The sequence below is a fragment of the Anomaloglossus baeobatrachus genome, chromosome 3 (assembly GCF_048569485.1).
Source record: "Anomaloglossus baeobatrachus isolate aAnoBae1 chromosome 3, aAnoBae1.hap1, whole genome shotgun sequence".
Taxonomy (NCBI): Eukaryota; Metazoa; Chordata; class Amphibia; order Anura; family Aromobatidae; genus Anomaloglossus; species Anomaloglossus baeobatrachus.
Window position 1 is genome coordinate 366,331,207 of NC_134355.1, and position 26,764 is coordinate 366,357,970.

At 46.0% G+C, this 26,764-nt stretch overlaps 1 protein-coding gene across 1 annotated transcript in view; it reads left to right on the top strand.

Annotated features, from left to right (window-relative positions):
- Positions 1-26,764, top strand: part of RARS2 (arginyl-tRNA synthetase 2, mitochondrial) — a 134,134-nt gene that overhangs the window by 80,717 nt on the left and 26,653 nt on the right. The window contains exons 11-15 of the mRNA XM_075340146.1: positions 3,663-3,758; positions 4,936-4,996; positions 9,913-9,989; positions 13,217-13,341; positions 14,023-14,090. Of these exons, the coding sequence (XP_075196261.1) occupies positions 3,663-3,758; positions 4,936-4,996; positions 9,913-9,989; positions 13,217-13,341; positions 14,023-14,090 (427 nt within the window). The remainder of the gene's footprint in view (positions 1-3,662; positions 3,759-4,935; positions 4,997-9,912; positions 9,990-13,216; positions 13,342-14,022; positions 14,091-26,764) is intronic.

The following is a 26,764-nucleotide window of genomic DNA, read 5'->3' on the forward strand; positions in this document are numbered from 1 at the left end:
CACCGAGCACTGGCGGCAGACGCCTTGGTTCAGGATTGGTCGCAATTCCGACTCCCCTATGTGTTCCCACCTCTAGCATTGTTACCCAGAGTTCTCCGGAAAATCAGGTCCGACTGCCATCGAGCCATACTCGTCGCTCCAGATTGGCCAAGAAGGTCGTGGTACCCGGATCTGTGGCATCTCACGGTAGGCCAACCGTGGACACTACCAGACCGTCCAGATTTGCTGTCTCAAGGGCCGTTTTTCCATCTGAATTCTGCGGCCCTGAACCTGACTGTGTGGCCATTGAGTCCTGGATCCTAGCGGCCTCAGGTTTATCTCATGAAGTTGTTGCCACAATGAGACAGGCTAGAAAACCATCCTCAGCTAAGATCTATCACAGAACGTGGAAGATATTCTTAGCGTGGTGCTTGGCTCAAGGGTTTTCTCCCTGGCCATTTGCATTGCCAATTTTTCTTTCCTTCCTGCAGTCTGGGTTGGAAAAAGGTTTGTCGCTTAGCTCTCTTAAGGGTCAAGTCTCCGCGCTATCCGTATTCTTTCAGAAGCGCTTGGCACAGCTTTCTAAAGTACGCACGTTTCTCCAAGGAGTTTGTCATATCGTTCCTCCTTACAGACGGCCATTGGAACCCTGGGATCTGAACAAGGTTCTCATTGCTCTCCAGAAGCCGCCTTTCGAGCCTTTGAAAGAGGTTCCCCTTTCTCGGCTTTCACAAAAGGTAGTTTTTCTTGTGGCGGTCACGTCTCTTCGAAGAGTGTCCGAGCTAGCGGCGTTATCTTGCAAATCTCCCTTCCTGGTGTTTCACCAAGACAAGGTAGTACTGCGTCCAATTCCAGAGTTTTCTCCCAAGGTGGTTTCTTCCTTTCATCTCAATCAGGATATCACTTTACCATCTTTGTGTCCGCATCCAGTTCACCAATTTGAAAAGGGTTTACATCTGTTGGACCTGGTGAGAGCACTCAGGATTTACATTTCTCGCACGGCGGCTCTACGCCGTTCTGATGCGCTCTTTGTCCTAGTCGCTGGTCAGCATAAGGGATCGCAAGCTTCCAAATCCACCCTGGCGCGGTGGATCAAGGAACCAATTCTTCACACATACCGTTCTGCTGGGCTTCCGATTCCATCTGGACTGAAGGCCCATTCTACCAGAGCCGTGGGTGCGTCCTGGGCATTGCGGCATCAGGCTACGGCTCAGCAAGTGTGCCAAGCGGCTACCTGGTCGAGTCTGCACACGTTTACCAAACACTATCAAGTGCATACCTACGCTTCGGCAGATGCCAGCCTAGGTAGACAGGTCCTTCAGGCGGCGGTGGCCCACCTGTAGGAAGAGGCTGTCTGACAGCCCGTTCATGTGGTATCTTTTTACCCACCCAGGGACTGCTTTTGGACGTCCCACTGTCTGGGTCTCCCAATTAGGAGCGAAAAAGAAGAAGGGAATTTTGTTTACTTACCGTAAATTCCTTTTCTTCTAGCTCCAATTGGGAGACCCAGCACCCGCCCTATTTGTTCTTAGGGTTTCGTTTTTCGGGTGCACATGTTGTTCATGTTGTTTCTTAAGTTCTCCGATCGTGTTATCGGATTGAATTTGTTTTTGAAACTGTTATTGGCTTTCCTCCTTCTTGCTTTGGTACTAAAACTGAGGAATCTGTACTCCTACGGGAGGGTGTATAGCCAGAAGGGGAGGGGCCTTACACTTTTAAGTGTAGTTCTTTGTGCGGCCTCCAGAGGGCAGTAGCTATACACCACTGTCTGGGTCTCCCAATTGGAGCTAGAAGAAAAGGAATTTACGGTAAGTAAACAAAATTCCCTTCTTTTAGCTTTAGTCATGTAGCTGAGCCCATATACACAGTGTGCAGAATTATTAGGCAAGTTGTATTTTAGAGGATTTTTTTTTTATTATTGATCAACAACTATGTTCTCAATCAACCCAAAAGACTCATAAATATCAAAGCTTAATATTTTTGGAAGTTGGAGAGGTTTTTTTTTTAGATTTAGCTATCTTAGGAGGATATCTGTTTGTGCAGGTAACTATTACTGTACAGAATTATTTGGTAACTTGATAAAAACCAAATATATTCCCGTTTCACTTGTTTATTTTCACCAAGTAAACCAATATAGCTGCACACAATTTAGAAATAAACATTTCTGACATGCAAAAAAACCCCCAAAAAATGAGTGACCAATATAGCCACCTTTCTTTATGATGACACTCAACAGCCTACCATCCATAGATTCTGTCAGTTGCTTGATCTGTTTACGATCAACATTGCGTGCAGCAGCCACCGCAGCCTCCAGACACTGTTCCAAGAGGTGTACTGTTTTCCCTCCCTGTAGATCTCACATTTTATGAGGGACCACAGATTCTCTACGGGGTTCAGATCAGGTGAACAAGGGGGCCATGTCATTATTTTTTCATTTTTTAGACCTTTACTGGCCAGCCACGGTGTGGAGTAGTTGGATGCATGTGATGGAGCATTGTCCTGCATGAAAATCATGTTTTTTTTTCTTCAACGATACCGACTTCTTCCTGTACCACTGCTTGATGAAGTTGTCTTCCAGAAACTGGCAGTAGGTCTGGGAGTTGACCTTCACTCCATGCTCAACCCGAAAAGGTCCCACAAGTTCATCTTTGAGGATACCAGCCCATACCAGTACCCCACCTCCACCTTGCTGACGTCTTGGTCAGAGTGGAGCTCTTTGCCCTTTACTGATCCAGCCTCTGGCCCATCCATCTGGCCCATCAAGAGTCACTCTCGTTTCATCAGTCCATAAAACCTTTGAAAAATCAGTCTTAAGATATTTCTTGGCCCAGTTTTGACGTTTTATCTTATGTTTCTTGTTCAAAGGTGATCGTTTTTTAGCCTTCCTTACCTTGGCCTTGTCCCTGAGTATGGCACACCTTGTGCTTTTTGATACTCCAGTAATGTTGTAGCTCTGAAATATGGCCAAACTGATGACAAATGGCATCTTGGCAGCTTCACGCTTGATTTTCCTCAATTCATGGGCAGTTATTTTGCACCTTTTTTGCCCAACACGCTTCTTGCGACCCTGTTGGCTATTTGCCATGAAACGCTTGATTGTTCGGTGATCACGCTTCAAAAGTTTGGCAATTTCAAGACTGCTGCATCCCTCTGCAAGACATCTCACAATTTTGGACTTTTGACAGAGATTTGTTCTGACCTATTTTGCCAAAGGAAAGGCAGTTGCCTAATAATTAAGCACACCTTATATAGGGTGTTGATGTCATTACACCACACCCCTCCTCATTACAGAGATGCACATCACCTGATTTACTTAATTGGTAGTTGGCTCTCAAGCCTATACAGCTTGGAGTAGGATAACATGTATAAAAATTATCATGTGATCAAAATAATCATTTGCCTAATAATTCTGCACACGGTGTACAGTGAGGTGTCAATCACAGCAGGGTGTGTACTGGACAACATGGCATGAGCCAGCTAGACCTAGCAATGATAAACATCGAGTGATAAAGCCTTTAGTTTAAGTAAACTGCATGAAGACTAATAAGGGAGGCATCTTTTGCTTTTTAACCCCTGAAGCATGATGTCCTCAGATTCCATAGTAAAAAAAACTGCTGACGGATTCCTTTTAATTTCCAAAAACATAAAATGGGCACAGATAGTGACTGATCTTACTATTACAGAGACGGTACTGGAGTGGTAGACCTGACAGAAAATAGAGACATGTCGGCTTACTCAACAGTGATGCGTAGTGATCGGACTTCTTTGTATATTACAAGGTGTGATTATTATTGTACGATTTCCTAATTGTAATTAATGAATTGCTCTGAAAATGGCCAACATGAAGTTGGGAAAAGGAACCAAATATGCAGTTACTGTAATAAAAATGTTATGTATCTTAGAGGTTGGTCACTATTTTTACATCAATGGTGTATACTTAGGATAGCTCATCAACGTCTTATTGGTTGTGGTCACACACCTGGCACCCCCGCTGAGCAGCTATTCTTGGTCCCGGGGGTGGCAGCAGGCACTTAGAAATGTGCCTCAGCTGCCCCATCAACTGATAGCGGCCGGGTACTGCACACCCACCTTCCATTCATAATAGACGGATGTGCAATACCCAGCCTTGGCCACCATCAGAAGACAGACCAGCTCAGGAAATGAGGATTTCTGGCCACCTTCTGCCACTGGTACACTGGATTCTGGCTGATCAGACATTGATGACCTACCCTAAGGGGCAATTTGCACACTACGACATCGCAAGCCGATGCTGCGATGCCGAGCGCGATAGTCCCCCACCCCTGTCGCAGCTGCGATATCTTGTGATAGCTGCTGTAGCGAACATTATCGCTACGGCAGCTTCACATGCACTCACCTGCCCTGCAACGTCGCTCTGGCCGGCGACCCGCCCCCTTCCTAAGGGGGCGGGTCGTGCGGCGTCATAGCGACGTCACACGGCAGGCGGTCAATAGAAGCGGAGGGGCAGAGATGAGCGGGACGTAAACATCCCGCCCACCTCCTTCCTTCCGCATAGCCTCCTGGGACGCAGGTTGGAGATGTTCCTCGCTCCTGCGGCTTCACATACAGCGATGTGTGCTGCCGCAGGAACGAGGAACAACATCGTAACGTCGGTATTTCCCAATTCATGGAAATGACCGAGGCTACACCGATGATACGATTATGACACTTTTGCGATCGTTAATCGTATCAAAAATACTTTACACACTACGATATCGACTGTGACGCCGGATGTGCGTCACTCTGGATTTGACCCCACCGACATCGCACCTGCGATGTCGTAGTGTGCAAAGTGCCCCTAAGGATAGGCCATAAATGTTAAAATAATGACCAACCTCTTTAACATGATACAAATCAGTGTACGTCGTAAATGACTGCTTTTCTCATACATATTCTTATCGATTTTGTGCACTGTTTTGTTTCCTGCAATCTATCTAGAGACATAGCTGCTGCAATTGACAGAATGGAGAAATACAACTTTGATGAAATGGTGTATGTGGTATGTACTTTATTGTTTTTAATATTTTTTTTATTGAGTCTTCATTTAGGATACCAGTACAAAGTATAACCAAAACTGTCCCATGTCCCCCCCCATGTTTAACTTTAGCATGATCTGCACTTTGTAAGGATAGGTAAATGGTAAGGGTAAGGGTAAGGCAGGGTAAGCACCTGAAGGAAGTGAAACATTATCACATCTATCGCATGTTACTTAACTTGTTATTACAGTGAAAGCCTAAGATGTTTTATACCTCAAGTAGGCACAAGGCATGGTAACAACTTGTGTCCTAACAAAACTTTTGTAGCCAACCCAGTGGTGTTCAGCCATTGAGACCCAGGTTTTTTATACTTATGATAAGTATCCTCTTTTCATAAATTGCATCCTCAAAGGTCTGGTTAGCCTTTTTTAATTCCCTTAGAGTTGATACATACATAAGTTAATTAGATTGTAGGCAAAATGTAATAAGCGGTTAAGGGTATGTGTGCACGTGTGCGTATTACATGCAGTTACGCTGCGTTCTGCACCGCAGCGTAACTGCATGTGTCCTGCGTCCCCTGCACAATCTATGGAGATTGTGCAGGGGCCGTGCGCACGTGGCATGTTAGAACGCAGCGATTCGGCTGCTTGTCGAATCGCTGCGTTCTAAGAAGTGACATGTCACTTCTTTCGTGTGTTCTGCATGCTGTCTATAGGGAGAGGCAGCATGCAGAGCGCACGAATCTGCCGGCACCATGCGCTTCAGAACGGAGCTTTTCAGCTGCGCTCTGAAGCGCACATTTTCCGTGCGGTGCAGAGCGCACACGTGCGCACATAGCCTAAAAGCCACCTTATTCCAGGAGTCTTATGTACAGTGCCTACAAGTAGTATTCAACCCCCTGCAGATTTAGCAGATAAGATAGAAAGATAAGATGCAAATAAGTTAGAGCCTGCAAACTTCAAACAAGAGCAGGATTTATTAACAGATGCATAAATCTTACAAACCAACAAGTTATGTTGCTCAGTTAAATTTTAATACATTTTCAACATAAAAGTGTGGGTCAATTATTATTCAACCCCTAGGTTTAATATTTTGTGGAATAACCCTTGTTTGCAATTACAGCTAATAATCGTCTTTTATAAGACCTGATCAGGCCGGCACAGGTCTCTGGAGTTATCTTGGCCCACTCCTCCATGCAGATCTTCTCCAAGTTATCTAGGTTCTTTGGGTGTCTCATGTGGACTTTAATCTTGAGCTCCTTCCACAAGTTTTCAATTGGGTCAGGAGACTGACTAGGCCACTGCAACACCTTGATTTTTTTCCCTCTTGAACCAGGCCTTGGTTTTCTTGGCTGTGTGCTTTGGTCGTTGTCTTGTTGGAAGATGAAATGACGACCCATCTTAAGATCCTTGATGGAGGAGCGGAGGTTCTTGGCCAAAATCTCCAGGTAGGCCGTGCTATCCATCTTCCCATGGATGCGGACCAGATGGCCAGGCCCCTTGGCTGAGAAACTGCCCCACAGCATGATGCTGCCACCACCATGCTTGACTGTAGGGATGGTATTCTTGGGGTCGTATGCAGTGCCATCCAGTCTCCAAAAGTCACGTGTGTGGTTGGCACCAAAGATCTCGATCTTGGTCTCATCAGACCAGAGAACCTTGAACCAGTCTGTCTCAGAGTCCTCCAAGTGATCATGAGCAAACTGTAGACGAGCCTTGACATGACGCTTTGAAAGTAAAGGTACCTTACGGGCTCGTCTGGAACGGAGACCATTGCAGTGGAGTACGTTACTTATGGTATTGACTGAAACCAATGTCCCCACTGCCATGAGATCTTCCCGGAGCTCCTTCCTTGTTGTCCTTGGGTTAGCCTTGACTCTTCGGACAAGCCTGGCCTCGGCACGGGTGGAAACTTTCAAAGGCTGTCCAGGCCGTGGAAGGCTAACAGTAGTTCCGTAAGCCTTCCACTTCCGGATGATGCTCCCAACAGTGGAGACAGGTAGGCCCAACTCCTTGGAAAGGGTTTTGTACCCCTTGCCAGCCTTGTGACCCTCCACGATCTTGTCTCTGATGGCCTTGGAATGCTCCTTTGTCTTTCCCATGTTGACCAAGTATGAGTGCTGTTCACAAGTTTGGGGAGGGTCTTAATTAGTCCGAAAAGGCTGGAAAAAGAGATAATTAATCCAAACATGTGAAGCTCATTGTTCTTTGTGCCTGAAATACTTCTTAATACTTTAGGGGAACCAAACAGAATTCTTGTGGTTTGAGGGGTTGAATAATAAATGACCCTCTGAATAAACTTTTCACAATTTAAAAAAAAAAATAAAAAAAGAAATAACATTCTTTTTTGCTGCAGTGCATTTCACACTTCCAGGCTGATCTACAGTCCAAATGTCACAATGCCAAGTTAATTCCGAATGTGTAAACCTGCTAAATCTGCAGGGGGTTGAATACTACTTGTAGGCACTGTAAGTCCCTCTACATAGCCCAATATGTACATTATGGGAACTCTAACATTAAAAATCAATCACTGTGATCTAGAGCATGCGGCATGTATTCAGTTTCTCCTCAATGAGAAAAGTCATTCATTTGTTATTAGTCAAGTGATTTTTAGTCTCTGATAACCAATCGGCAGTAATCAGTGTGGCTTGAATAACTATTCATACCCTGTGAACGTTTCCACATGTTTTCCATGTTACTCCCACAAATATAAATTTACTTTAGACGGATTTTGTGATATATCAACAGAATGGAGCAAGAATTTGGAAATGTAGAGGAAATGGTACACGTTTTTCTAAATATTAAAAAAATATGGATGTAAGAACTATGACATACATCTGTATTCAGCACATGTCTTACTTTGTAAGACCATATTTTTCTACAATTACTGCTGCGAGTATTTTGGAGTATGTCTTTATTAGCTCTGACATCTAGAGGCTAAAATTTTTGTCAATTTTTCTTTGCAAAATAGCTCCAGCTCAGTGTGATTGTTTGAAGAGTGTTAGGGGCACTTTGCTCACAACGACATCGCAAGCTACGGCAGCTTCACATGGACTCACCTGCCTTGCGACGTCAATCTGGCCGGCGACCCGCCTCCTTATTAAGGGGGCGGGTCGTGTGGCGTCATAGCGACGTCACAGGGCAGGCGGCCAATAGAAGCGGAGGGGGGGAGATGAGCGGGACGTAAACATCCCTCCCACCTCTGTCATTCCGCATAGCCATCGTGAGCTGCAGGACGCAGGTAGGAGATGTTCCTCGCTCCTGCGGCTTCACGCACAGCGATGTGTGCTGCCGCAGGAACGAGGAACAACATTGTACCTGTCGCAGTCGCATAATTATGGAATTCCCAGACACTACACCGATGATTCGATTACGACGATTTTGTGCTCGTTAATCGTATCATCTAGGATTTACACACTACGATGTCGAGAGCAACGCTGGAAGTGCGTCACTTTCGAAATGTCCCCTCCGACATCGCACCTGCGATGTCGTAGTGTGCAAAGTGCCCCTTAGTGAACAGCAATTTTCAAGTCTTTGACACAGATTCTCAATGGGATTTAGGTGTGGCCTTTTAGGCCATGCAAATAAATGCTTTGATTTAAACTATTCCATTGTAGCTTCGGAATTATGTTTAGTGTCGTCCTGCTGGAAGGTGAACCTATGTTCCAGTCTCATGTCTTTTGTAGACTCTTAACAGATATACCTTCAGGATTGCCCTCTATTTCACCTAACAATGCTCCTTGAGATGCTCAGAGCTTTGGCTATTTTTTTTTTTTTTATAACTTTACCCTTCTTTTACTTTTCTCCACAACTTTCTCCCTGACCTGTCTGGTGTGTTCCTTGGTTTGCCATGATGCTGTTTTATCCCTAATATATTAAAACAAACCTCTGAGGCATTCATAGAACAGCTGTAGTTATACTGAGTATAAATTACAGACAGGTGGACTTAATTTACTAATTGGATGACTTCTGGAGGCAATTGGTCACTCAGGATTTTTTTTAAAAGTATCAGGGGGCTGAATTCTAATGCACGTCACACTTTTCAGATTTATAATTTTAAAATGTTTAGAAAACCATGTATTATTTCCTTTACATTTCACAAATACTTGATACTTTGTGTTGATATGACATAAAACCACTACAAAATACATATATTTATGGGTGTAATGTGAGAAAAAATGTGGAAAATTTCACAGGGTATGAATATTTTTTCAAGCCAATGAATATAACCCTTATTGTCACTTTGACGTTTTTTCTAGTAAACATCCCCATACGTCTTAGGCTAAGTGTATACATTTCTTCTGTGCACCTATTCTCATTTATTTAGCAGAAGCTTTTCATGACATACAGTTGGGTCCAGAAATATTTGGACAGTGATTGAATCTTTGTGATTTGGGCTCTGTATGCCACTATTTATATCACAGGAAGGACTGGGGTATCTATACATTACAGGAGACGTTGAGATATATACATCACAGGAAGGGCTGTGGCATCTATACATCACTGTAGAGGCTAGGGGCATAGACATAACAGGAGCTGCTGCAGCATATACATCACAGGAGACGTTGACACATAGACATCGCAGAAGACACTGGGGCACAGACAGCTCTGGAGGTGGGGTGGACACAGCACTGGGGACTGGCTCCTCTTCTTCTATGGGATGGGAGTGTATTGCGCTCTTCCCTGCCCACAAAGTACATCATCTGTATGGTGGAACTGGGCAGCATGCTGAGAACTTGTCGTTTAGTGCATGCATTGTTCAGTAGTGAATGCTGCGTGTACGTTGGAGTTTAAGGCACTGGAGTTCCCCGGGAATCTGGGCTGCATGTAGCCCACGGGCTGGTGGTTCCCCAACCCTGATCTAACTTTTATATGAGGAGATTAAAAACTTATGGCATTTGACATTAACGTTTTTTTTTATTTTCTTATTTTAACTAAAGACAGATAAAAGTCAACAAAAACATTTTCAGAATCTGTTCAAAATTTTAAAGATGCTTGGAAAAGATAAAGTAAACCAGTAAGTATATATTGATTATGCTTTTAAAGAGTTGTCCAGGCCATATTAAACAAGGGCTGCTAGCCCTAGAAATCTATATAATATACTTCATTCACTTTTAGGATCTCATTCTGTGACTATGCCAAGTAAGCAAGGAGAGTGTGAAACAGAGCAGAATCATAACAGTGAGTGTATTACACACCATTGAGACTCAGCATGTTAAACTCTCTTCCTAGCTTAATGCAGAGCTCTGGCAACCCTTCTAAGCTTGACATAGACATCAAATTTATAATATCCGTAAGATGGTCATCAATCTTGCAGAAAGCACTGCAGACATTAACAAGCAGCCATAGTTAAAGATGTCCAGATTTATTACTAAGAGAAAGTGCTGATTCAGTCATTCATATTTGAAATGTTAAGGCAGAGTGGCTGTAAGTTATTAAACATTTGCATGAATGCATGTAATGGGGTCTTCAACTTAAAAAAGTGGGCCCAAAACAGTTTTATATACCGAACATAACAACCCTGATGTCAGGGGACTTTTTTAGTGCAGTCCTAGATTTTATTTACCTTCCATTCCTGTGGACCGTTGATATAGTCAACTATATGCCTATGTGACCTACTAATGAACTGTTCATTTTATCAAGGAAATACCGTATTTTTCGGTTTATAAAACGCACCCCAAATTTAGAAAAAAAAAAATGGGCTCCGTCTTGTAACACAGTGGTGTCTTACCAGAGAGGGGCGGCAGTGGTGGTGGAGCGGGCTCACAGGAGTCAAGGGCTGTTGTGGAGGAGGGTGATGTCCAAGATGCTGTCCCAGAACCTTTTGGTGGTGGCTGCTGTGCTGGGGCAGCTGTGCTGGTGTGGCAGCTGGGCTTGGGCTGGAGCAGCAACTGGGCTGCGCTGGGGGTGCGGGCGGTGAGGAATTCAAATAATGGTGCCTGGATCATGTGCAGATTGAGCTCTCGGCTGAGTGACAAGCCGAGATCTTATCTGCGCACGCACCATCTCTGGGCTCCATTTTCCTTAAGTCTGCTGCTGGGAGATCAATGGGCCGGAGGCGGTGCGTGCGCATATTACACCCTAATCCAGGGGTGGGGAACCACTCTGCGCACACTTCTTGGCCTGTGGGTAGATGCTAGAATGTATGGGCTCTTTCCAGATAGTAATTGCAGAACATACATTCGAACAGACTCACTACTGAAGACGCTAGAATGTACGGTCTCCTTCCGGGACCCGACTGCAGCCCGTACATTCTAGGCTTAAATCTGGCTTGTGCTAGCGTGCTCTGGGCTTACCTTGTGGGTGGGGTTGGCAGCGCGCTGGCTCCAGTCATAGAAGAGTTACAGCAGATTTACCGGCCTCCCTGCTGTACATGCCTCCCGGACCTGAGCTGTGTCTTCCCCCCCCCCCCTCCCCCCCAGTACCCATGCTGTTTACCCCCCAGTACTGTGTGTACCCCCCCCAGTACTGTGTGTACTCCTCAGTGCTGTGTGATTTCAAGTGCTGTGTAGCCCCAAGTGCTGTGTAACCCCTCAGTGCTGTCTTTACCCCCTTGTTGTCTAAGCTCCTCCAGTACTGTCTGTGCCGCCTAATGCTGTCCATGCTGCCACCAGTGCTGTCCATTTTACAGTCAGTGCTGTCCGCGTGCCCTAGTCCTTTCCGTATCCCCCTAATGCTGTCCAGGGTCTGGCACACAGTACTTTGTACTTGCCACTGCTGTGCCCCATCTTTGCTGTTTTTGCCCTCCTGGTGATAACTATGCTCTCCCAGTCCTGTCTGTGCCTCTCTAGTGCTACCACCTAGTGCTGTCCATGCTGCCACCGCCAGTGCTCTTCGTGCCATCGCCAGTGCGGTCTTTGTCCCCCAGTTTTGTTTGTGCCCCCCTAGTGCTGTCCATGCCACTGCCAGTGCTGTCTGTGCCCCCCTAGTGATGTCTGTGCCCCAGCATTTCCTGTGATGTATACGCCCCCATCCCCTCCTGTGATGCACATGCCTCAGCCAAGATTACAGGAAAGGCTGGGGCATGATGTACATGCCCCAGCCTCTCCTGTGGTGTGTATGCCCCAGCCTCTCCTGTGGTGTGTATGCCCCAGCCTCTCCTGTGGTGTGTATGCCCCAGCCTCTCCTGTGGTGTGTATGCCCCAGCCTCTCCTGTGGTGTGTATGCCCCAGCCTCTCCTGTGGTGTGTATGCCCCAGCCTCTCCTGTGGTGTGTATGCCCCAGCCTCTCCTGTGGTGTGTATGCCCCAGCCTCTCCTGTGGTGTGTATGCCCCAGCCTCTCCTGTGGTGTGTATGCCCCAGCCTCTCCTGTGGTGTGTATGCCCCAGCCTCTCCTGTGGTGTGTATGCCCCAGCCTCTCCTGTGGTGTGATGTGTACACCCAGTGTCTCCTGTAATTTATGCGCCCCAGCGTATCCAGACTGAGACAAACGTGGAAAAGCAGTTTTGAGAAACATGATCAATATCACCAAACATCACAGGTGCACCAAAAAGAAGCTGCTCCAGCCGCAGCAGTAGGGTGAGATAATTAATTGTTTTTTAATTGTTTGACCAAATATAGCAGTTTAGTTTTCAAGTTGATCATTTTGTGCGGCCCCCGATGGTTGGTAGAAAATGCTAAATGGCCATCGGCAGTAAAAAGGTTCCCCACCCCTGTCCTAAGCCGAGAGCTCCATCTGCGCATGCACTGACTCTGGGCACCATTATTTGAAGCCCACACGCGTCGCCGCAGACCCTGCACAGCATTGCCCCTGCCTCCTGCTACTCTGTCCACCACCCCCCCATAAGCTGCATTCTGATTTTAAGACGCACCCCTCACTTTCCTACCAAATGTTTAGGAGGAAAAGTGTCTTATAATCTGAAAAATACGATACATGCAATCTTTTTAAATAAAGAAACTTAGTATCCAACAGTTTGCTAAAATTAGGCCAGAAAATAAACACAAAAGTTTCCAATTACTTTATGATGTTAAATTAGAAAAACTCCATGATACCATACTGGTCATAATTGCGGTCAAAGTGCCACCCGTGGGTCACATGCCGCAAGCACAAATTCCATACAAACATATAATAAACAGGAGAAGAGAGGAATAAATAGTGCAAATATTTTATTGTCAAAAAAGGGGAAACAAAAGGGGTTCAAGTGGATGTGCATAAAACGTTAAGTGATTAAAAAGGCCAGAAAATAAACACACAAGTTCCCAATTACTTTATGATGTTGCCCTTGTCACCTTGTTTTCTTCTAGCTGTCATCATGTTATGTTTGGGCGAGTACAGGGGATGCAGACAAGAAGAGGGGATGTGGTTTTTCTGGAAGATGTCCTGGATGAAGCACGTGCCAGGATGCTACAAAATATGGCCAAAACTGAAAGCAAGTCTTCACAATTTACTTATTTTATCAAAAGAAGAGAAGGATTTAGCGGTATATGTGATCACTCACACTTGCGCTATTTTGACGCAAACGCAATCCGTCACTAATGTAGTGCAGTTCATTTATTTACAGTGGAAGCGCGACATCGTGTGGACACAAGCGGGTACTGCATGACACACACGTGCCATAGTAACGCGCTTCCACTGTAAATAAATGAACTGTACTACATTAGTGACGGATTCCGTTTGCGTCGAAATAGCGCAAGTGTGAAACTAGCCTATGAGAAAGAAAACTGGGAATTGGCTGCAGCTATAGATTTATTTGTAGTATTCCTTATATCAAAGAGGATTTTAATTATGACAAGCGGATATCGTTGGCCTTATTCTTTTTCATTTTTATTAATAATTTGTGTTTGTAATCTACATATATACATAGATACAATAGAATCGTTGATTTCTTTCTTGTAGTTAAATTATATCTATAACTATCTTAAGAATATGATTGACTAGAAATAGGCCCGATGCTATTGCATCGGGAGTGTGGTGAAATGAATATCTATGCTATGCTATGTCTATGCTTAGTTCTGAATTGATTGTCCCCACAAAGAAAGTATGTTAAGTGCTGAATAAGCTCAATAAATAAATGTTTTGTTCTTGTATGCTTTTTTTTTTTCGTCCATAGCAAGTAAACCCATTGAGGACCCAGCTGATACTGCAGAGAAAATAGGAGTTGCAGCTCTTATTATACAGGTATGGTACAGCTTTATTGTAGCCATATGATTTTTTTATATATAAATATCCTTGGGTGCAGCCATATTAGAGACAGAACTCTACCTGTGTTGACTTTCTGCTTCGTAGAAGCTGAAATGGAGGTGATTAAAGAAAATGTCAGATTATTAGCTTGTATTCATAAATCGCATAGTCATTGCAGACATTTGGGGGGGGTCACTGAAATTGTGTAAAATATTAAAACATTAGAATTTTTTTCATTTTTTTTTTTTTTTTTTACACTATAGCATGCACATGGATTTTTACATGCCTTAAAGGGAATCTGTCTGATGATTGTCTAGTACAATACTAATTTTATCTTTAAGTAGGGCTCAATGAGACATTTCAGGATCACTACTATTTTTATTGCTCTATGTTATCCTGTTATCTTGTTGTAAGCTCCATAGAATTCAGTGTGATGTCGTAAGTAGTCATGCATATGTAAATACAAACTGCATATCCCCCCCCCCATCTTTCAGTGCTGGCATCAGCGATAGTAAATCTGAACTAAATTTGCACTGCTACCCCATCAGTACTCTGTCCCACCTCTCAGCAGTGATAGTGAATGCACTGGGAGGTGGGTGTTGGGAGCAGTGAATTACTCAATTGCATTTACATACACTTGGCTAGTGTGCAGGAGACACTGAATTCTATGGAGTTTACAGCAAGATAACAGGATAAGGTAGAATGATAAAACTTCATGAAAGGTCACTGTAAGGCTATGTGCGCACAGTGCGTTTTTCGCAGCGTTTTTGCGCGTTTTTGGCCTCAAAACTGCATGACTTTGCTTCCCCAGCAAACTCTGAGTTTTCATTTTTGCTGTCCGCACACAACTGTTTTTTTAAGCTGCGTTTTTGAGCTTGAAAAAAAAATGGACATGTCAATTCTTTCCTGCGTTTTTCTGCGTTTTCCCCCCATGCAATACATTGGAAAAACGCAGCAAAACGCAGAGATCAAAAACGCAGCCAAAAACGCACCAAATCGCGGTAAAAACGCATGCGTTTTTTGATGCGTTTTTCGACGCAGGTGCGTTTTTGTGCGTTTTTTTCGGCCAAAAACGCAGCGTCAAAAAAACGCAGCGTGCGCACATAGCCTAAGCCCTATTTAAAGACAATGTTAGTACTGTACTACAAAATCACCTGGCAGATTCCCCTTAATTATATATATATATATATATATATATATATATATATATATATATATATATATATATATCTGTGTGTGTATATATATATAATATATATATATATATATATATATATATATATATATATATAATATTAATATAATATATGAGTAAAGTGAAAAGTACCGGGCACCGCCGAATCTACTACATGTTAGCCGCTCAATCCTAGTGAACCTGTAAGATCCGGGTGCGTGTCCCAAAGTGTAGACCATAAATATCCAAAGACAGGCAGAAAAGGTCACACTCCAAGGGTGAAGACATGCAGCGCCGGACGACGGCGGGCCATTTCGCAAACAAATTTGCTTCCACGGGTCCACCACCTGTACTCCTGATATGAACATGGATTAAAGAGAAACTTATATCCTGATCTTTGGAGTGCGATATATATATATATGAGATATACTAGCTGTAATACCCGGGCGTTGCCCGGGATAGTAACTGTCTATCTGTCTCTGTCTGTGTGTCGCTGTCTGTCTGTCTCGCTGTCTGTATCTTTCCTTGTTTGTCTGTTTCTATCTGTCTCAATCTGCGTATCTGTCTGTCTATCTCTGTCTCTTTGCCCGGTCTGTCTCTTTGCCCGGTCTGTCTCTTTGCCCGGTCTGTCTCTTTGCCCGGTCTGTCTCTTTGCCCGGTCTGTCTCTTTGCCCGGTCTGTCTCTTTGCCCGGTCTGTCTCTTTGCCCGGTCTGTCTCTTTGCCCGGTCTGTCTCTTTGCCCGGTCTGTCTCTTTGCCCGGTCTGTCTCTTTGCCCGGTCTGTCTCTTTGCCCGGTCTGTCTCTTTGCCCGGTCTGTCTCTTTGCCCGGTCTGTCTCTTTGCCCGGTCTGTCTCTTTGCCCGGTCTGTCTCTTTGCCCGGTCTGTCTCTTTGCCCGGTCTGTCTCTTTGCCCGGTCTGTCTCTTTGCCTGGTCTGTCTCTGTCTGCCTTTTTCTGTCTCTCTTTATCCATCTCACTACCGACATCTTTTTACCTCACACATAAGCTTCGTATACTAACAGTTTATTTTGTTCCTATAGCAACCACTGACAGTTGCTATTTATAGCCTGGAGCTCCCAGCTCTATTCAGTTTAATGGCTGCAGGATTTTTGTAGAGTAACTGGAAAGCACGGGGTTACATTTTCCCGCCCAAAAATAGTCTATGACGTTCCCTGAGTCACATGGAGTTTCTGTGCAAAATTTCGTGATTGTAAATGCGACGGTGCGGATTCCTTTTGCGGACATACACACACACACACACACATACACTGAGCTTTATATATTAGATATATATATATATATACTAGCTGTAGTAACCGGGCGTTGCCCGGGATAGTAACTGTCTCTCTGTCTCTCTCCCAGTCGCTGTCTGTCTGTCTGTCTTTCGTTGTCTGTTTCTATCTCTCTGTATTTCCATCAGTCTGTTTCAATCTCTGTATCTGTCTCTCTCTCTCTCTGTCTCTTTGCCCGGGCTGTCTCTTTGCCCGGGCTGTCTCTTTGCCCGGGCTGTCTCTTTGCCCGGGCTGTCTCTTTGCCCGGGCTGTCTCTTTGCCCGGGCTGTCTCTTTGCCCGGGCTGTCTCTTTGCCCGGGCTCTCTCTTTGCCCGGGCTCTCTCTTTGCCCGGGCTCTCTCTTTGCCCGGGCTCTCTCTTTGCCCGGGCTCTCTCTTTGCCCGGGCTCTCTATATCCGTCTATCCTAACAGCTTATTTTGTTCCTATAGCAACCACTGACAGTTGCTATTTATAGCCCACTATAGCTCCCAGCTCCATTCAGTTTAATGGCTGTAGGATTTTGTAACGTAACTGGAAAGCACGGGGTTAAATTTTCCTGCCCAAACACAGACTACGACGCTCCCTGGGTCACATAAGGCGTCTGTGCAAAATTTCGTGATTGTACATGCGACGGTGCGGATTCCTTTAGCGGACATACACACACACACACATACATACATACATACATACATACATACATACATACATACACTGAGCTTTATATATATATATATATATATATATATATATATATATATATATATATATATATAGATATATATATACTGAAAAGCCACAGAAAACAAGACTACAGCAGAAAATATGCTGTGTTAATATAATTAAGAAATAATGCAGTGCAGCCCCTTCAAACCCACAAAGAATGATAGAGAAGATGTATTCAGAATCTTATCTGTGGGTATTGTGTTTATGAAGGCTATCTTGCCTTCCCTAGGCCAATAGCAATTCAATGAAGCTGTTTACTTCTCTATCACTTAAAGGGAACCTATCAGCAGGGGTCATAGGGGCGGTGCCTTGTCCTACGGACGTCCGCATACTTTCCGTGGTATTACGCCCCTGTGGGCGTGATACCAGGAGTCACATGAGCGACATCACCGTCACTCATTCTATCCTGCGCGCATTGTGGCAGACTTCTTTTCCGGGTGTTCACTCGCTGGCTTCAGACGTGCAGTGCGCATGCGCAGTGCGCGTCTGAAACTGACAAGGAGAACCCGGAAGAGAAGCCTGCCGCAATGGTAAGTGTAAACGCGCATAGGATAGAATGTGCGACAGGGACGTCGCTCATGTGACTCCATGGTATCACGCCCACAGGGGCGTGATACCATGGAAAGTATGCAGGGGCAAGGCGCCGCCCCTGTGACCAAAAGCTCTCTAATTTACATAGGAAATATGAAGGTAATAAAACGGTTTTTATTACTTTCATATTATACAATTTTATAACACAAGGATGGGTAGGGAGGTGTAATTAGGGCACACATGTGTCTGCTGATGGGTCAGAACGCATATTCTAGGTGATCGGTTCCCTTTAATGATAGTGAAATGACTGTTTATTGTGGTCCAAGCTAAGTGGCAAAGTAAGTTTCTTTGTCGCTCCATTGGGAGACCCAGACAATTGGGTGTATAGCTTCTGCCTCCGGAGGCCACACAAAGTATTACACTTTAAAAAGTGTAACCCCTCCCCTCTGCCTATACACCCTCCCGTGCATCACGGGCTCCTCAGTTTTTATGCTTTGTGTGGAAGAAGGCACACATCCACTCATGCTCCCATTTTAGTCAGCAGCAGCTGCTGATTTTATCGGTTGGAAGAAAAGAGGGCCCCCACAGGGCCCCCGGCATGCTCCCTTCTCACCCCACTAAGTCGGCGATGCTGTTAAGGTTGAGGTACCCATTGCGGGTACAGAGGCTGGAGCCACATGCCGTTTTCCTTCACCATCCCTTAGAGGCTCTGGGAGAAGTGGGATCCTAACCGGTCATCCATTCACTGGGACCGGGCTCCCTCCGCAGCCCCTGTGGGAATCTGCCGGTCAGGAGACTTTGTATCATCAGGGACAGGGCCCTGCATCTAAAGGTACTCTGTGTCCCCATGGGGACGGTGCATGGAGCGCTTGTTTCACAGACGCTGCAGCTGCTGCTGGTTTTGTGACGACCGGGACTTCCGCGCCGACCGCGCCTGTTTGTCGGCCGCGGTATTAAATTTAGTCCCCGGCTTCATGCGGCCTAGTACCATAACTCCCGCCCCCGGGCCTGCCAGTCAGGGGTAAGGGCGGGACGGTCGACCTGACGTCGGCAGTGAGGGCTGGAGCATACTTTAGGTTTCCTCCCCCCCCTCACTGATCACTGTGGGGCACCAGATTCCCGCACTTTACTAGTCGCCGCCCACGGTTCCCTCCTCCCCTGAGAGCTCCGGCAGCCATTTTTACAACACATTCTGCCGGTGGAGGATTTCAGGAACGAGCTCTGCAGCTCTGGGAGGCCCAAGGCAGGGAATCTGGTGGACACACACCGCTTTGGGCGGTCGGTAAGCCACACCGGTCACCCGGTGCTGGTCCCCCTAGGGTGCCGAAGTGTGTGTGTGTGTATGTGTGTGTGTATGTATATGTATATATATATGTGTGTGTGTATATATATATATATATATATATATATATATATATATATATATATATATATATATATATATATATATATATATAAATCCAAAAGCGGAAATAGAGATCCATAATTTATATATGCATGTCTACCAAGCAAAATATATATAAACCTACATTTAGACCTGCGTAATTATAAGGTGCATTAGAGAAAATACACAAAATTTCAAAAAATATATACAAATTTTATTAACATGATTTTAACAGCACAGAATATCACATGATTAGAGACGGATGTCAAAAAGGACACAGTTAAAAGTCATTCCCCTTAAAAACACAGAAAAAACAATCCTGGGACAGTGTGGTATAAAGTTGGTATAATTGTAGTGGTCAAAAAATTGGATATATACATACACCCTAAAGTACATCAAAGCTAATTTGCATAAGATCACCAGTCTAATATGCTTCAGCAATCATAAGGAGGTGTATGATTATACCCCTAATACATCAAAAGATACTAATACTGACATTCCAGCAGATATAGTCAACAACTGATGTTTAGAATTAATACAACAAGCAGATGCAGGCATACTATACATATAAGAAGCCATCATGGATTAAAAAAATCAAGACATGCATTACTGCAGTTGGATTATTGGTTATTACCCATATAATGGTTTACCAAACTTCAGGTCAAGAAGTGTATAATACCCCAAATGCGTACCATGCCAACCTGCCACCCAAAGGAAGAGGGGGGAGGGATAGGCAAGAGGTTTTGACCAAAAGACTTGGTAATCTGCTGGAGGCAGATTAAAGGTAATCGGAGACCACTACCTGTTGGACCACACTGCCCAGCACCTCTACGCGCGTTTCACACTCGCTTCGTCAGGAGGTGCTGTGACAGGGAAGTGGTCATCTTTTTATGGCCCAGGACTCACCTGAGGCCCATCAGTGGCGCGCGGCGACGGCCATGCCGCCCACTCCAGCCGGCGTCCCGGAAGTCGCATTGCGCATGTGCGCTAATCGCTTCGCTCATTGGGCGCCGGCTGCAGGGGAGGGACAGACACCGACACACATCGCGCGCACGGGCATCAGTGAGTCCAGCGCCATCTTGGTTGAGGGCAAAACTCCTGGCAGCCAGCCTAGATCACAAGAACTCATACATATATTACTGGAATATTGTTTTTTTGAGCAATAATCATAATGTAAGTACATAGTATCACATATAGTTGGCAAAAAATGCATAATGTCCTGATCCAGAGGTTTGTGGAAGACGCGGCACACGGAGATACCAACCTACATTATTAAGCCATCTATAGCAAAAGGATTTGTTTATTATAAGGTTATCCCGTGCGTCGCATGTCCACAACCAAAACAGGACACCATACATATCATACAGGCTGAAATCAAATTACATTGCTCCAACATTTAATATATATATTGATGCACATAAATCCTGGAATGTTGTTCCATCATATTATGTCGCACAGATGCTTAATATGCAGATTGATGCACATAAATCCTAAAGTATAATTCCATCATACATGCAGAAAGTCCGCACATAACTGGCCTCCAAAAGTTCGCTCTCCCCAAGCCCTGTATATAAGAATCAAAAGAAAAAGAATTAAAAAATGACCATAAAAATCAGACAGAGAGCAATAAGCCCAAGGAGGCAGCTCAAGTCAGACACAAACAGTGAGTACCGCACAGAACATGATTAAACAAGGATCATCAACATATACCAAAAGAGCGCATGAGAACAGGATTTGAAACACGAGTTCAAGGCAGACGTATCCACAGGGAGGGTGGTCACAGAGAGGACTTGTGGTCACAGAAAAGGCTTAAAGGACACCAGATCATTTAGACCCTGAGGCTTGACAGTCTCCAATGTGGTAATCCACTTCACCTCCTTCTGGGCCAGTACCTTTCTGTGATCACCTCCCCTCGTACCGAAATAGACCCTATCTATCCCTCTGAACTTAAGAAGACGCCAATTACAGCTATGCTTTTCTCGAAAGTGCCTGGGTATATTATTAAGGGCATCAATTTCTTCCGCTGTTTTGACCTTTGCAGCTTTTTTGATGTCCCTAATGTGCTCGAGGACCCTAACTCTAAATTCCCGGGAAGTCAACCCTACATAAATTAATCCGCAGGGGCATTTAGCCCAATAAACAACAAACGTTGTCCTGCAGTTGATAGTATGTATAATCTTGTAGGACTTAGTATTAGATGCGTCATGGAAGGAAAAAGACCTTTCCATTTGGGGACAAGCCCCACAATCTCCACAGGCAAAAGAGCCCCATTTGGGTCCCCTTGTCAAACCCAAAAATGTAGAGGGGGGTGGGACATAATGACTCTTTACTATCATGTCCTTTATTGTTTTGGACCTACGTGGCGTAACTGATGGCCAAACCGAAATAGCTTTTGCTAAATCCCCATCAGACATAAGAATAGGCCAATAACGCGCTATAACTTCATTCATTTCCCTCCACTGAGAGTGATAGGCCATAATGAGTCTGACTTTTTGATCCGGTCTTTTTATACTCGGTTTAAGGAGATTATCTCTCGGGGTAAGTCTTGCCCTCTCATAGCCAGACTCAATCGATCTATCACTATAGTGGCGGGACTTAAACCGCCTCCTAAGGTCCGCCGCCTGGCCCTCAAACAAAACATTGTCCGAACAAACCCTACGGGCCCTCAAAAACTGACCTGTTGGTATGGAGTTGATGACTTGTGGGGGATGAGAAGATTTCGCACTAAGAAGGGAGTTGACTGCTGTTCCTTTTCTAAAGAGGTCCGTCACAACAGAACCGTCCACTCCCCTCATTATTCTGATGTCCAGAAACTCTATTGAGCTAGGGCTGCAACAATAAGTTAATTTAATGTTAGAGTCATTAACATTCAGAGAGCACATAAACCTCTCCAATTCCTCCTGTCCACCCTGCCAAACCATGAACACATCATCTATATACCTCACCCACAACAAAACTGAACCACCATCACTGTCAGGATATTGAATGGAGCGCTCCCAATACCCCAGGAAGAGGCACGCATACGAGGGCGCACAAGACGCCCCCATAGCCGTGCCCCTCTCCTGGAGATAGTAGCGCCCCTTGAACAGGAAAAAGTTGTGGGTGAGGATAAATTTCAGCAGGGTGAGCAGGAGGGAAACAAGATTACTATCTAGAGAGGTAGTGCTTAAATAAAACTCTACAGCCCTTAGCCCATCAGAGTGTGCAATGGACGTGTACAATGATTCTACATCCGCAGTCATCATTATAACGTCATCATCCAAATGCAAGTCCTGTATCCGCCCCAGCAGGTCAGCTGAGTCCCGAATATAGGAGGGTAAGTTGAACGTCAAAGGTTGTAAATAATAATCCAAAAATCTACAGGCGGGTTCGCACAGGCTATTAATACCCGAGACTATCGGTCTACCCGGGGGGTCCTGGAGGCTCTTGTGAACTTTAGGTAAGAAATATATAGTTGGTACAATAGGAAATTGGTTCACAAGACCCTCCAGGACACCCACGGGAATGATGTTATCATTACAGGCTTTTTTGAGTATATTATCAAGTTCATATTTAAAGATTGCAGATGGATTATTATCCAATTTCCGATAACAGTCACGGTTATTTAACTGTCTGAAGGCCTCGGCCTCTTACTTAGTAGTTGGCCAAATAACTATGTTTCCCCCCTTGTCAGCCTGTTTCACCACTATGTCCTGCATTTTAGATAACTCGTCAATCGCTTTCCTTTGTCCCTGGCTCAAGTTATCATGAGATCTCGTCTCAGGGAGTTTGCGAAGATCTTGAACGACTAGTTTAACAAATAGGTCTATAGTGGGACAGGCTGACAATGGGGGAAAAGCAGAGGACTTCTTCTTAATAGACTGTGGAAATTTTGAGGTAGATGTTTCCTCTTGTTCTGCCAGTAAGGATTCCAAAAGTTCAACAACTTCTCTATCCTGTGTGGATAGTGGCCCAGTCGACATCGCTCCTCCTAGAAAAATGTTTCTTAAAGAGGATCTTTCGGCCAAATAGTTGGATATCCTTAATGGCAGTAAACCTGTCAAATCTCGCAACAGGCGAGAATGACAGGCCCATCTGCAAAACATCAATCTGATCTTGTGTGAGTGAACGATCCGACAAATTTATCACCTGCAGACTATCCTTAGTGCCACGGTCCTTGCCTCCACTCTCAGACTGGTTAGCCTTCTTTTTGGTACTGTTGCGAGTTGTTACTCCGCCTGCAGTAGATCTTTCAGGACCATTTTGATGTACTAAGGAACCAGGGAAAGGAGTCCTCGAGCTGTCATCTGATGATAATGAAGAGTTTCTATAGATGGATCTAGACCTAGATCTTGATCTGAATCTTTTGGGTTGATGCCACCTATACACCCTATCTGATTCATGATCCTCAATATCACGCTGAAATTTCTTTAATTTAAATTGTTTGATATCATTTACCCAACGAAGGTAGATATATATATATATTTGTATATATTTTCTCTGTTCGGCCGAGTTGTTTTGCTTTTGGCTATATACCCTCAGTGATCACTCTCCTAGGAGACAACAGCATGTCGTCCGCAAGGAGCAAGGGCGCTAAGGCAAAGGGTTATTTTGCAACCTGTACCTCTTGTGCGGCTATGTTACCTGCAGGTTCCACCTACCCTCACTGTGAGCAATGCTCGGCCCCTGGTGCACTCGCTCAGCCGGAGCCTCGGGCACTAGTGGGACCCTCGGCTCAGGCAGAACCGCCTGCTTCCCCTGTCCAGGTGGCAGGGACAGAGTTTGCAGTTTTTGCTGAGAAACTCTGAGTCGCTTTCACAATCCATGGCTCAGTCTATGGACAAATGGTCTGCTAAGCTACTAGAAGCCTTGCAGTCCAGATCGGTCCTTACACAGGCCCCGGGCACTGTGGGATCATCGCCTCCAGGCCCCTCTCGGTCTGCGCCGCAGCGTGCTCCCGGGGTGGCCCCTAGGTCTCACGTGGAGGACTCCGGCACGGACCACAGTCCCAGACCGGCTAAGCGGGCTCGCTGGGAATCTTCCCCGACTTACTCACGCTGCTCGGGGTCTCAGCTTGAGGACTCTCTGGAGGATGAGGCGGATGTCGCAGCTCAGGGCTCTGACCCTGACGTTGCTCTCAATCTTGATACACCTGAAGGGGACGCCATAGTAAATGACCTTATAGCGTCCATCAACCAGGTGCTAGATCTTTCTCCCCCAACTCCACCTATAGAGGAGTCGGCTTCGCAGCAGGAGAAACACCAGTTTAGGTTTCCCAAACGTACACGGAGTGCGTTTTTCGATCACTCTAACTTCAGAGATGCTGTCCAGAAGCACAGAGCACTTCCGGACAAGCGCTTTACTAAGCGCCTTAATGACACACGTTACCCCTTCCCCTCTGACGTAGTTAAGGGTTGGGCTCAATGTCCCAAGGTGGATCCTCCAGTCTCTAGACTGGCGGCTAGATCTGTAGTATCAGTTGCAGATGGCTCATCGCTCAAGGATGCCACTGACAGGCAGATAGAGCTCCTGGTGAAATCCATCTATGAAGCCACAGGCGCGTCTTTTGCCCCGGGCTTTGCAGCCGTGTGGGCACTCCAAGCTATCTCAGCTTGTCTGTCTGAGATTAATGCGGTCACACGTACCTCTGCTCCGCAAGTTGCGTCTTTGACTTCTCAGGCGTCGGCTTTTTCGTCCTACGCCATGAATGCCGTCCTGGACTCTGCTAGCCGTACAGCGGTAGCATCCGCTAATTCGGTGGCAGTCCGCAGGGCCATGTGGCTACGCGAATGGAAGACAGACTCTGCTTCCAAGAAGTTCTTAACCGGTTTGCCGTTTTCTGGCGACCGATTGTTTGGCGAGCGATTGGATGAAATTATTAAGGAATCCAAGGGAAAGGACTCGTCCTTACCCCAGTCCAAACCGAAGAGACCTCAGCAACGGAAAATACAATCGAGGTTTCGGTCCTTTCGGCCCTCAGCCAAGTCCCAATCCTCCTCGTCCAACAGGCCAGAGAAGGGCCAGAGGAACTCTTATGCGTGGCGGTCTAAGTCACGTCCTCAAAAAACCGCCGGAGGCACTGCCTCCAAGGCGGCCTCCTCATGACTTTCGGCCTCCCCAAACCGCATCCTCGGTCGGTGGCAGGCTCTCCCGCTTTTGAGACGCCTGGTGGCCACATGTCCAAGACCAATGGGTGAGAGACATTCTGTCTCACGGTTACAGGATAGAGTTCAGCTCTCGTCCTCCGACTCGTTTCTTCAGAACATCTCCGCCCCCCGAGCGAGCCGATGCACTTTTTCAGGCGGTGAACACTCTGAAGACAGAAGGAGTTTTGATCCCCGTTCCCCTTCAGGAACGTGGTTGCGGTTTTTACTCCAACTCGTTCGTGGTGCCAAAAAAAAAAAGGACGGATCATTCCGTCCCGTTCTGGACCTCAAACTGCTCAACAGACACGTGAGAACCAGACGGTTTCGGATGGAATCTCTCCGCTCGGTCATCGCTTCGATGTCACAAGGAGACTTCCTAGCATCAATCGACATCAAGGATGCTTATCTCCATGTGCCGATCGCACCCGAGCATCAACGCTTCCTGCGTTTTGCCATCGGGGACGAACACCTTCAGTTTGTGGCACTGCCTTTCGGCCTGGCGACAGCCCCACGGGTCTTCACCAAGGTCATGGCATCCGTTGTGGCGGTCCTACACTCTCAGGGCCACTCGGTGATCCCTTACTTAGACAATCTCCTAGTCAAGGCACCCTCCCGGGTGGCGTGTCAACACAGCCTGACCGTCGCTCTGGAGACTCTCCAGCGGTTCGGGTGGATCATCAATTTCCCAAAGTCCAAGTTGACACCGACCCAATCACTGACTTACCTCGGGATGGAGTTTCATACTCTCTCAGCGATAGTCAAGCTACCGCTGGACAAACAGCTTTCGCTGCAGACAGGGGTGCAATCTCTTCTTCGGGGCCAGTCACACCCCTTGAGGCGCCTCATGCACTTCCTGGGGAAGATGGTGGCAGCAATGGAGGCAGTCCCCTTTGCGCAGTTTCATCTGCGCCCACTCCAATGGGACATTCTCCGCAAATGGGACAGGAGGTCGACGTCCCTAGACAGGAACGTCTCTCTTTCCCTGGCAGCCAAAACCTCTCTTCAGTGGTGGCTTCTTCCCACTTCTTTGTCGAAGGGAAAATCCTTCCTGCCCCCATCCTGGGCTGTGGTCACGACGGACGCGAGTCTGTCAGGGTGGGGAGCGGTTTTTCTCCACCACAGGGCTCAGGGAACCTGGACTCCGACAGAGTCCTCCCTTCAGATCAATGTTCTGGAGATAAGGGCAGTGTATCTAGCCCTAAAGGCGTTCCATCGGTGGCTGGAGGGCAGGCAGATCCGCATACAGTCGGACAATGCCACGGAGGTCGCGTACATCAACCACCAGGGCGGCACGCGCAGCCGTCAAGCCTTCCAGGAAGTCCGGCGGATTCTGCGGTGGGCGGAGGCCACATCCTCCACCATCTCCGCAGTTCACATCCCGGGCGTAGAAAACTGGGAAGCAGACTTTCTCAGTCGCCAGGGCATGGACGCGGGGGAATGGTCTCTTCACCCAGACGTGTTTCGA